The 12,524-nt window shown below is 52.9% G+C and overlaps 1 protein-coding gene across 3 annotated transcripts in view; it reads left to right on the top strand.

Annotated features, from left to right (window-relative positions):
- LMOD1 (leiomodin 1) overlaps nucleotides 1-12,524 on the top strand; it is a 27,323-nt gene extending 14,799 nt beyond the window's left edge. For all 3 annotated transcript variants that reach the window (XM_014891978.2, XM_088180570.1, XM_088180569.1), the window contains exons 3-4: nucleotides 8,960-10,543; nucleotides 11,700-12,524. In XM_014891978.2, coding sequence (XP_014747464.1) covers nucleotides 8,960-10,543; nucleotides 11,700-11,726 — 1,611 coding nt within the window. In that variant the 3' untranslated portion in view covers nucleotides 11,727-12,524. The remainder of the gene's footprint in view (nucleotides 1-8,959; nucleotides 10,544-11,699) is intronic.

Here is a 12,524-nt window from a genome sequence, read left to right as displayed (position 1 = left end):
TCAGGGCTCATGTTTTGAAGTCAAAGTGTGGCTGGCAGGATGGGAGGGGACAGACACGCCATGGACGGTCAAGAGTCCTGCTCTGTCCTTTCCTCTGCCCAGAATGTGAGGCAAACAGGGATGAAAACAGAAAGGAATCGGAGCTATGGAAACATCAAGAACCTGTCCCAGCCATGGTGTGGCAGCAGGACCAGGGCAATGCCCATCTCCTGTGCTGGCACTGCTGGCATCACACCTTCAATCCTGGGAACAATTTTGGGCTGCTCAGGACAAGAAAGTCATTGAGGAGCTGGAGCATGTCCAGAGAAGGGAACAGAGCTGAGGAAGATTCTGGAGCCCCAGGAGTGGCTGAAGTAGCTGGGGAGACTCTGCCTGGAGAAAAGGAGGCTCGGGGGAATTTCTGGCTCTGCACAACTCCCTGACAGGAGGGGACAGCCGGGGAGTGGGGGGGGTCGGGTCTGCTCTGCACTGCTCCCAGGGAACAAGGGACAGGACAAGAGGAAATGGTCTCCAGTTGTTTCAGGAGAGGTTCAGGTTGGATATTGAGGAAAATTTCCTGCATGTAAAGGATTGTAAAGCACTGGCATAGGCTGTCCAGGGCAGGGGTGGAGTCACCATCCCTGGAGGGATTTAAGAACTGTGTGTATGTGGCCCTTATGGACATGGGTTAGTGGTGAACATGGCAGTGCTGGGGGAATGGTTGGACTTGATGATCTTAGAGGGCTTTTCTAACCATAGTGATTCCATTATTCTGTGATTTCCTCAAACACAACTGGAGAGGTGCTGGCCCATGTCATAGAGGTGTCCTGTATAGCCCCTTGACCATGTGTAAGCCCAAGGGCTTACATACAGTATTGGGATCAGGATTTTTTATGCTGCATGATGCTGAGGGCTCTAAAGGGTCCCTCCTCCTGATAGGGACACCATGGCATGCACTGGATATGCCTGGCATGGGAATGAGCACCTGCACAGCCATGGCAGCCTCTGCCAAGGAAAGTGATTGCTATTTGCTTCCTTACAGAGAATTCCCCAGTTCCCAAGAACCAGAGATGGTGACCCCTGGCATGCTCGGCTCTATGCCCACTAAGTGCTCTGTCCTGGGATGCAGCTCCTATGTGGTGCCAGAGCCTGAGGAGCTGATGGTCCTATTTCCCACAAAATATTTAAGGGAGTGACAAGCAAACCAATGATCAGCAAAACTGGTCTGATTTTCCAGGTAGGCACCTGGAGCTTGGCTCATCTCACCTGATTCAAGGACCTGGAATCATCTTCCAGCACCAGGTGCCCACTGCCAGGGAGTGTCTGTGATGGTCCCATGGGCTGCTGGATGGGATCCATTGGGTACCTGCACTAGCAAGGGACCTGGAGATCTGTCCATGTGTTGCAAGTAGGCTGGGAGCAGTGTCCTGCTCCTTGAGCATCCAGCCCTTATGACACAGAGGATGGAGATAGGATTAAGACTTGCTAGGGCTGAATTGCAATTCTCCTGTTCCTGAAAATCCAATGAATGCTTTTTGTGGGCTTCTCACAAAGTGCACTGGGCAGAAATCCAGCTCAGAGGTGTTCATAGTGTTAATCACTGGCATTCCCTGCCCTTTTCAATCCCTTATGAAGAGGAGACAACCAGAGAGAAGGTCTCATCTTGGGAATATCCAGTTCAGCCACACCAGCGCCAGGAGAAAGTCTGGGAGTACAGCAAATCGAAGAGAAAAACCTGGTCTTCTAAAACCTGATTTTGTTAAGGAGAAAAAGTTTGCATTTGCAGAGTATCCAGTGGCTTTACAGGTTTCTGGGAAATGGCTGTGTGTCCCCATGGAAGGGCTGGAGCTCTTCTGTTAAAGGAAACCAAGTTAAAACATTTATCAGCCTTAATTCACAAAAAAAAAGGAGGCAAAATCAGAGCCAGAAGCTGCCCAGTCTCTGGAGAACAGCCCTGCATCTCAGAAAGGGGACTTTTTAAAAATGTTGGCCTGAGACACAGTGCTCTTTGGGTCAGAGAGGTCTGGGCAGAAGGGAAAGGAAAAAGCTGAATTCCTTGTTAGAATGATAGGATAATATGTGAGGCGGGACTGGGCAGGGAGTTGCTTACATCTCTCTGGGCTTGAGCACACAGAGCATGGCCAGGGGCCATGTGTGTCCTAGTGCTGGAAGCTGAGGTCCTTTCAGCCTTCCTTTGTGCCAAAGACTCCAAACGTGCCAAGAGTAACTCTTTACTGCCTGATCCTCTCTAGGAGCCCCAGGCATGTGAGCAGGGTCTTCCACAAAGCTTTCCATGATATTTGCTCTCAGCTGAAGAGCAGGAGGGTTGTTCAGGGTGTCCCAGGGTCAGCAGAAGCCTTGCAGCCCTGCTTCCTCTGCAGGTCTCTGATAATCCAGGTTCAGCAGCTCCCAGGACTCAACCAAGGCCACAGCATTCTTTCTGGGAATGTCCTTGGCTCTGAGTTGTCCCCAGGTTTCTCAAAACTGGCTGAGGAATGGAGGAAAAGAGTTTGGGCAGCTTGTTGTGGTTTGCCTTGACTCTAGCAACCCTTTCCAGGAGCAGGTACCCAAATACCAGGAACATCCAAGAACCTGCAACCCCCCACCTTTGCCCCCGGCTTCTCTGTGCACTGGGACAGCCTTGGAGGACATCCCTGTCCCCACGGAGCTCTCACAGGGCTCGTGCTCAGCCTCCTCAGCCCCAGGGTGACACTAAGGGGTGGAGGGATGCTGGTGCCTCTGGCTGGGATTTGGGATTTCGGTGGGACAGAGGGAACATGGGGGTCCTCAGAGTCTGGCAGGTAGGCAGGTTCCTCCAGAGGGTGATGCCCAAAGTTAGAGCTGTAGATTCAATCCCAGAGTCTTGTGGTGGCTCAGGAGACTGTATAGGGCTTGGAAGCAGCATTATAAAGGGGTATAAAGGGGTAGGACAGACTGAAACCCCTATGCAGTGAAAGCAGATTGGCTTGTTAGTCATGGATCCATAATGATCCCTAAACCTGCTCCTTCAAGTAACTCAACCCAGTTTCGTTCCCTCACCAGTCTTGTCTGGGACCCTTGCAGCTGACCAAGAGATTTTGGTGAATTGCCTGTCTGTGTCTCAAAGGTCTCCCCTCATCGCTGGGCTTCCCCATTTTTCCACCTCCAAAAGTCACTCAGGATTTGTGTGGGACCAATGGAGTTGTGCTGGTGTTGTCTAAGCCATGCCATGCCAAGAGATTAACTGGAAAACGTCCCATAGGCTACAGGAGGAATTTATTATCCCAGCAGACGCTGGGAGAGAGGAACAACCCCTTGGCCTGGGCATTATTCCCAGCTCTGCAGCTCTGGAGGGGTTGTGGTTGCTTTGCAAGGAGCACGGTTCTGGGAGGACAGTCGTTGTTGATGGCCAAATCCATGTGCCAGACAGCCAGCATGGCCCTGCCAGGGGAGCTGCTGGAGAGGAGGGAGGCAGTGGTTCCCCAGTGAAGGGTCGTGGTGGGCTCTGATGCACTTGCAGAAACTACCATTAGCCACCTTGGAGCTGGCCCTGGACTTCCCAGCAGTGATAGGGATGGGCCCAATCCTGGCTCAGGTGTCCCCTGTCATGCTACTGAGGTTCTCATCTCACGGGATGATGTCTCACACAGCTTCCAGAGGCCCCTAGAGCTGCAGGTGACATTAGAGACTGACCCAGTGGCATGGTTGCAAGCTGAGTTGAGTTCACTGTTCCTGGAGCTGCAAGTGCAGGTTTGGTCTGAGATCTTTTGCTGACAAGCCCCTTTCCTTGTGGGGACCAGCATGACTCAGCAGTCACCTGCACAGAGGAGCCTCTTGGACTCTTGAATCATGGTGTGGTCTAGGTGGGAAGGGACCTAAAAGATCATCCCATTCCAGCCCTGCCATGGGGGGGACACCTTCCACTGTCCCAGGTTGCTCCAAGCCCCATCCAACCTGGCCTTGGACAGTGCCAGGGATGGGGCAGCCACAGCTGCTCTGGGCAACCTGGGCCAGGGCCTCACCACCCTCACAGGGAGGAATTTCTTCCCAATATCCCACCTAACCCTGCCCTCCAGCAGTGGGAAGCCATTGCCCCTTGTATGTTTCTCCAGACCCTTGTCCCAAGTGCCTCTCCAGCTCTCCTGGAGCCCCTTTAGGCTCTGGAAGGGACCTAAGGTCTTCTTGTCTTCTCCAGGCTGGACACCCTCAGCTCTCACAGTCTGTCTCCACATCAGAAGGGCTTCAGCCCTCAGAGCATCTCTGTGGCCTCTCTGGACTCACTCCAGAAGCTCCATGCCCTTCTGATTTTGGGGGTCTTCTTGCTTCCCCCTTTCAGCTAAGCCCTCCTTGAACCCCAGTGGGTTCAACTCCCTGGAGACAGTACGGGAGGCTTGTTCTTTCGCTGAGCCAAGCACATCCTGCCGTGGTGGGGCCATGAGGAACTCTTCCCAGGACATATCTCTGAAAATAACTGCAGGCTGGGGAAAGCTGTCCCCTTCCAAAGAGTAAACTTCTGCAAATGTATTTCCATAATTCCCTTCTGCCAGGAACTGATGTAACAGCAGCTGCTGGGCCACCAATTGCCCCTTCTGTCATCTTGGGTACAGGATCTATGAATCCCTGGATAACACCTCCTCTCCTCTCCTCTCCTCTCCTCTCCTCTCCTCTCCTCTCCTCTCCTCTCCTCTCCTCTCCTCTCCTCTCCTCTCCTCTCCTCTCCTCTCCTCTCCTCTCCTCTCCTCTCCTCTCCTCTCCTCTCCTCTCCTCTCCTCTCCTCTCCTCTCCTCTCCTCTCCTCTCCTCTCCTCTCCTCTCCTCTCCTCTCCTCTCCTCTCCTCTCCTCTCCTCTCCTCTCCTCTCCTCTCCTCTCCTCTCCATTCCCCTTTCCCTTGGAAATCTGCTCTGGGCACAGCAGGGTGACTGTGGCCACATTCCGCCTGCTGAACAAACAGCCAGATCAATAACTACCATTAAACCAGGCATTTTCTACCCCAAAATGAGCTGTGGGGCTTTCAGGGCAGCAAGTGAGACCCTCACTCCACCTCCAGATTTACTCTCCCCATCCCCAGCTATATCCCCAGCCCCTTGCTCAGCGCTGGAGTGAGTGCTTGGATTCCAGGCAAGAAGTTCCCAGTCTCCTTTGCCTTTTAAGGCAACATCTGAGTGGGTTTGAGGGTTACAAATGCTAACAAGCCATGGCAATGCTCATTTTAGTCTATTTAGAGGAAACGGGAAGGCATCTCAGTTCATCAAAACACTGGTGATTAATCAACCGACTACCAGACTGTTTTCATTAGGCTTATTTTTAAAGGCCTGACATGCTGTGTAAAAATATTCCCCTAATAAATGTGCTTGTAGCAGAGGGAATGGCACAGAGGGGCTGCAGCAGCACTGGTTTTCAGGTACCCAAGGTAAATATGCCAATGGGCAGAGAGGAGTGAGCAGGCAGGACTTGGGATGGCCATGAAGAGGGAACAGCTGGTGCTGGGCTGCAGGAGAAGCTGTGCTGGTGGCCATGGGGGCAGCAAGGGGTTCCAGAGCAGGGGAAACGTGCTTTTCTGTCTCCTCCACTCCTGCCACACAGCTCTGGCACCAAGCGCCACTTCCACCTGCACTTCCAGCCTGGATATAAGGTCTTTAGCATTATCACCAGTGGTGGGCTGGTGACATCTGAGGCTGGCACCTGCAGCATGGGCTGGGCCAGTGGGACACACCAAGAGCCCTGGGATGGTGGAAAGGCAGGAGGGGACAAGGACATGTTTTCTCCTGGGCACACATGCAACCTCAGGTAGGGCCTGGAGCAGACCTGCTTTAGAGATATCCCCAGGCTCCAGCAAGGGATGGAGATGGGCCACAGTGACCCTTGGTTTTAGAAACACAGATCTGGTTTCTTCCCTGAACTTTTTCCTCCTGATTCCTCCCCCTCTGCTGTCACTGAAGCTAGGTGCTTGCCAAGGGCTCTCCCAAGGCAGCTCCGCAGGAGATGAAGCAGCTTGAACCCCTCTCACCCCCTGTGACCATCCAGCACTTCTTCCAGTAACCTGCAGCTCTTAGATGAAATCCTTCTGATGCATCCCAAATTTGCTGGATGCAAATGATCCCACAAGCGCTACCCACAGTGGCAGAAACACCCATGATGGTAACTGCATATCTGTTGAATTCCCCTGTTCCTATGCCTGGGGTCACAGGTGGCTCTTTTTCCCCTCAGCTTCTTTCCCCTGACTTCTCCAGCTCTCTTTCTCCTGATTCTTTTTCCCCCACCTCTTTTCCCACATCCCATTCTCTGGCTCCAGGTCTCTTCTCCCCTAAACCTGCCCCACACCGCAGAATGTGGACACATGGCCACACATCCGTGGATGGAAGCTTTAACCAGACAACAGGACATTCTCAGCATGTGCTGCAGCAGCTTTCCCAAGCAGGGATTTGCCATGGATTTCATTTTCCTCTGGTTTCATTTGCTTGGAGCAAACCATCACCTTCTCCAAGCAGGGGAGAAGTTGCTGGTCATTCTCACCAGGGTTTTTCTCCCTTTCTCCAAGATCTGCTCATCCCTGGCCAAAGCCTTTGCTCTGCTTGGTCTTGGGTGTGCCTAGGATGCTCAGGGGAGACTCAGAGCTCCTCAGTGTTAGGCTGGGTGAGCTTGGGCTGGGAAGAAGAAAGATTTTTGGAGCAGTTGGTGTGGAGATGAGGCTGCTGGCTCTGACTCGAGGGGTACTCAGCCTGTGGTCTCCAAAGGGTTGCAGAGCTCTGAGGAGGATAAATGTCCCTTCTTACAGGAACCTGCAACCTGGGCACTCCCAAACACCTTGGTACCCTGTTGGGTACCAGCTGGGGAGCACCAGTGTCCTCATCCCATAGTCCTCCTGCCGGGGTTCTTCCTGCACTGAGGTGCTTCAGGATGTCACTGAGCATCTGTGCACTACCCTGGTGCTGGGAACAGGCCACATCTTGGAGAGAAGGACTTCCAGCTCAGTGCCAGAGGAGATGGCATCACCTGCTCCCTGAAGTACTCAGGACACCTCTGGGAGCCCCATCCCTGTCCCTGGGGTGGCAGCAGTGGGGGCTGTGTGAACACCAGGCCAGGCTCTGTAGGGCTCTGGCATGAGCCTTCCTGTCCCTGTTCAGCCTTGCACCAGGGAGCCAAGAAATCTCTTAACTAAATAAACAGCTCTCTTGTCCCCAGTGGTATCTGTTTATACACCAGGTACAAACAGTCCCCAGGGCTGCCCATGCACAGCCAGTTCTTTCCACAAAAATCTGTTCCAGAGGGCTGGCAGTACTGTGCATGGGGAAAGCTCAGCCTCATGCTGCCCCAGCGTGGACACCATGGAGTCCTGGGATGAAGAGAAGGAGACCAGCTTGAGTGCAGACTGGGGTGTCAGGATTCAAATTTGGGGGTTCCAGGCACTGGGTGAAGCCACAGAGCTGTCCTAATTGTGAGAGGGTCCAGGGAGATTGTAAAGGCATCACAGCTGCATCTCCCAGAGGCTTCTTCCTTTCTCCTTTCCCTGGAGTCCTAAAATCCCCCCGGCAAAAATGATGAGCCAGGTCAGTGGTGACGACCTGTGTGTTCCCTAGCTGTGGAGGAGGGAATTGCCAAATTTAAATAAATTTAATTTAAATTGCCAAACCTTGATGTGAAATTTATGGTAGGATTCTCCAGTGTGCAGCCAACTTGGTCCCAGTGTCAAGTTCATCTGCCTTCAGCCACCTGAAGCATTGGCTCCTCTCCCTTGGGAATGGATGTGTTTCATGTTATGGAGTCCCAGACTGGTTTGGGTTGGAAGGAACCATCCAGTTCCACCCCCTGCCATGGGCAGAGACACCTTCCACTATCCCAGGTTGCTCCAAGCCCTGCCCAACCTGGCCTTGGACACTTCCAGGGATGGGGCAGCCACAGCTGCTCTGGGCAACCTGGGCCAGGGTCGCAATTCCACCCTCACAGGGAGGAATTTTTTCCCAGTATCCCACCTAACTCTGCCCACTGGCAGTTTAGAGAGAAGGATGGGAACCATATCAAAGGTTGTACCAATGCTGATGGAGACCCCCTCCCAGCCCCTCAGCCTTGGATAAAGGCTGCAATAAGGCATTGGCTTTGTCCCCAAGCTGCTGCAGCTGGCTGTGGCCAGCAGCAGTGCCCAGGACAGGCTGTACCAAGGGCAAGGATCAGGTGCTTGTAAAAATGACCAAAACTTAATTCTGACCTTACCCCAGACTCTCCAATTTAAGCCCTTCCCTTTATGATGTCTTTGGACACTGGTAGCAGATGTGCTGGGAGAATGCTGGGAGAACCTCATGCAATAGAAAGCAATAAATGCCATGTTCCAATTTCCTCAGTTTTCTGCTCAAAAGTGCAAACTGCTGTTGAAATGAGAATGGTTTTGCAGAGCCCAGGAATGGAGTGACTGCTGGGTCAGCAGTGTCACTGGGGACACTGCTGTGGGTGGGTGCTCCCCTGCTTGCATACACATCCAGGACAGTGTGGAAAGTGTTGGGCTACAGGCTGTGAAAAGCCACCAAGCATCCAGCTGGAAGCTATTTAGAAAATATGGGAAAGCACCTGAGATTCACAGGGAGACCTGCCCTACCTCCATCCCTAGTTAGAAAAATTATTAGATGATAACTTATAAGGGGCATGAGAGAAGGTGTGCCTTCTACTGCTTGTTAGTTTATGGCCTGTTAGAGAGGGTATCCTGTAGACTTCCAGAGCTCTTTTGGAGGGGGCTGGAGGCAGAAGGAGAGCAGAGCTGCCTTGAAGAGCTGCAGCAGGACCTCATCATACCTGAGTCCTGCAGGCTCTGCCTACATTCAAAGCACTCACATGCTGAACCCTTCCCTGGAGCTGGGACTTCGACTGGGCCAAACATTCCTCTCCCAAAGGCCAGCCAGAGGCTGCAGGATGTTCCCATGTGACAATGATCAGGGACAGTGAGAGTGGGGTGGCAAGTCTGTAGGTCAGAGGCACCTGTTTCTGTAATTCCCAGGTGTTTTTCTCTCACTAGGAAAGCAGGTTGAGCAAGAATAAGGGAGACAAAAATCAAGAAGAAAAAGGAAAGGAATCTCCTTCTAAAGACCTGGCCCAGAAACGAGATACTAAAGTGGGGAAAGACTCTAAAAAGGAAGAAAAGGTTCAGAAAACAGAACCGAAAGGTAAAGCTGAGACTGAAACCAAGAGCAAAGAGAACAAAGCTATGAATGATAAAGTCAAGGCCATGGAGAAAAAGCTGATGGGGAAGGACAGGAAGGAGGAAGAGAAAGGTTCAGTGTTGAAGGACAAAGGGAAGGACAAAAAGGAGGAAGAGAAGAGCTCAGAGTTGAAGAAGGATGCAGGGAAGGATAAAAAGGAGGAAGAAAACAGCTCATCTTTTAAAAAGAAGGATGTAGGGAAGGATAAAAAGGAAGAAGAGAAGGTCTCAGCAGCAAAAGAGGAGACAGAGAAGGAAAAAAAGCAAGAAAAGGATTCAGCATCAAAGGACACAGGAAAGGACATAAAGGAGGAGAAGAGTTCAGAATCAAAGAAACAGGCAGAAAAAGACATAAGAGGGGAAGGTAAGAAAGAAAATTATAAAAAAGAAGATGAAAAGGCTTCAGTTGTGAATAAATCCAAGGCAGATGAGAAGGATAAATCCCAGGCAGAAGCAGAAAAGACACAAAAGGCGGAGGAGAAACAGGAGGCCAAGGCAGGAGCTGGGAGCAGCCCTTCCAAGCCTTCCTCCAGCAGCTCCGCAGATCAAGCCAAGGACGATGAAGCCTCCAGCATCTTTGACGAGCTCATCGAGAAGGTGAAGAACAACGACGCTGAGGTGACCGAGGTCAACGTGAACAACTCCGACTGCATCAACAATGAGACCCTGGTGCGCTTCACCGAGGCCCTGGAGTTCAACACTGTGGTCAAGGTGTTTGCCCTGGCCAACACCCGCGCTGATGACCATGTGGCCTTCGCCATTGCCATAATGCTCAAGTCCAACAAGGTGCTGACAAGCATCAACTTGGACTCCAACCACATCACAGGCAAGGGTATCCTGGCCATTTTCAGGGCACTGTTGCAGAACAACACGCTGACAGAGCTACGTTTCCACAACCAACGGCACATCTGTGGGGGAAAAACAGAGATGGAAATTGCCAAGCTCTTGAAGGAGAATACCACGCTCCTGAAGCTGGGCTATCACTTCGAGCTGGCTGGGCCACGCATGACTGTCACCAACCTACTGAGCCGAAACATGGACAGGCAGAGGCAGAAACGCCTCCAGGAGCAGAAACTGGCACAGGAACGAGGGGAGAAGAAAGACCTCCTGGAGGTGCCCAAGCCTGGAGCGCTGCCGAAGGGGTCCCCCAAGGCATCCCCGCAGCCATCCCCCAAGGCTTCTCCCAAAAGCTCTCCCAAGAAAGGGGGGGCACCCACCGTGCCACCCCCACCTCCTCCTCCGCTCGCCCCACCACTGATGATCAACGAGAACCTGAAGAACTCGCTCTCGCCAGCCACACAGAGGAAGTTGGGAGACCGGGCGCTGCCAGTCCAGGAGAAGAACTCTCGGGACCAGCTTCTGGCAGCTATTCGCTCCAGCAACCTCAAACAGCTCAAGAAGGCAAGTGCAGGGCCCATACACAGGGTGGGGCTGGGGGCTGAGGTCATAGCCATTGTCATTCTGACAGTGTCCTTCTCTGGAGTGGGATGTCCATGTTCCCAAACCCCTGCAGAGGGGCAGATCCATCCCTTTGCCAAGCACATGGGGAAGGAAGGTCCATCCTTTAATACCATTCCTGCAGAGCAGATGGAGTTAGCAGGTCCGTCCCTTGGCAGCACATCCAAAAGGAATCCATCCCTTGGCAGAGAGCATGACAGGTGCAGATTCATGCCTTGGCAGAGCTCCTGTGTTGGGCAGATCCACCAGGATCCGGGGCTTGGGACACAAGGAAGAAACCATCTGTAACTTACAACTCACTGGGCTCTTGATATCTTCTTCTTGTGGCTGAGCCCATGCCCCTGGGGTGGAAGGTGGCCCACTGAATCCTTCCTAGATTCCTTGATGTCAGCCCCAGCTCTTGGGCTGCCAAACTTGACTAAGCCTTTTGAACTCTTCACATATGAGCAACTGAATATTGCTCTGGGGGTACTGACACAGCACCTTAGGGACCAGTGGAGACCAGAGGCCTACTTCTCAAAACAGCTAGACAGTGTTAGCCAAGGGTGGTCTGGGTTCTTGAAAGCTGTGGCAACAACTGTCCTCCTAATACAGGAGGACCATATATTCACCCTTGGGCAGCAGATTGTTGTGTATGTACACCATGCAGTAATAACTGTGCTGGAACAAAAGGGCCTAATGCTGGTCCCAGCATGAAGCTGTGAAACATCTTGCACACAGGTGGTTTGTGTCCCTGCTGTGCTGTCCATGGGCAGGAGTGGGGGGACAGCCAGCCTGGCCAAGAGGAAGAGGTCATTGAATGCTTTAGGTTGGAAGAGACCTTAGAGATTATCTCTGTCTTGTCATGGACAGGGACACCTTCCACTAGCCCAGGTTGCTCCAAGCCCCATTCAACCTGGCCTTGAACACTTCCAGGGATGAGGCAGCCACAGCTTCTCTGGGCAACCTGTGCCAGGACCTCCCCACCTTCACAGGGAGTAATTTCTCCTCAGTATCCCATCTAACCCTATCCTGGATGTGGATGTCCCTGCACCATGTCAGGAATATTCCTGCACCCCCTGCCATTGCTCTCCCACTAATGAGGTGTCCTTCTCTCCAGGTGCAGTTGCCGAAGCTGCTGCAGTAGGGAGCGGGAGGATTTTTCCCCTGCGGCCCATGGCAGACCCCCAGACACTCACCTTTCTCGTGACTGTTTCCATGACAAGCCCTTTGGAACCTGCAGTGACCGACACAAAGGAGCAGGGATCTCTCTGGGACACGGAGGACAGGCCAGGCCCAGCAGGACATGATGGAGGATGTTGTATTTATTTTTTGATGGTTGTGAAGCCTTTGAGCTCACTCTTCTACCAGCACCGTGCCCCGCCGGAGATGCCACGAATAGAGCAGGGGTCTGCAGAGCTGATCCTTTTGGAAATTCCCCGTCAGAGCACAATGAAGGGGTTTGGCACCCTCTATCCAGGGTCCAGCCTGGGGTGAGCAGGAGTACCCCCTCTCTTGGAGGGGAGCAGGGGACACCCAGACCATCATCAGATCACCACAAGGTGTCTGGGTGGCCAGCAGAGTTTTGGGATTCAGGCACAGCAGTGGCTGCAGAGTCGGGGAGGAATGGAAGGGTCAGAGAAGGGAGCAGCCAGGGAGAGAGGGGGCATGGAAATGGTGGGACATGGGGAGCCAGGCTGGGGCCAGGAGCTCAGGGCAACTTGTACGTGCCCATAGCACTGCGGGGGGACCCCCAGAACTCTCAGAGCATGGAAACCAAATCCGCCTCAGAGAGAGTAGGGAAAGCACCGACTCAAGGAGGGCAGTGGGTTTTGGGGTCATGTGATGCCCGCTCTCCCTCCCCCCATCCTTCCTGTCATGACACCTTGATCACGATTTGTATGACTGCGGCCACTGCATAAGCAATAAAGCTCACCCACCGCTT

This window comes from Sturnus vulgaris, chromosome 29, assembly GCF_052056855.1.
Source record: "Sturnus vulgaris isolate bStuVul1 chromosome 29, bStuVul1.hap1, whole genome shotgun sequence".
NCBI lineage: Eukaryota > Metazoa > Chordata > Aves > Passeriformes > Sturnidae > Sturnus > Sturnus vulgaris.
This window is presented reverse-complemented; position numbering and strand designations above follow the sequence as displayed.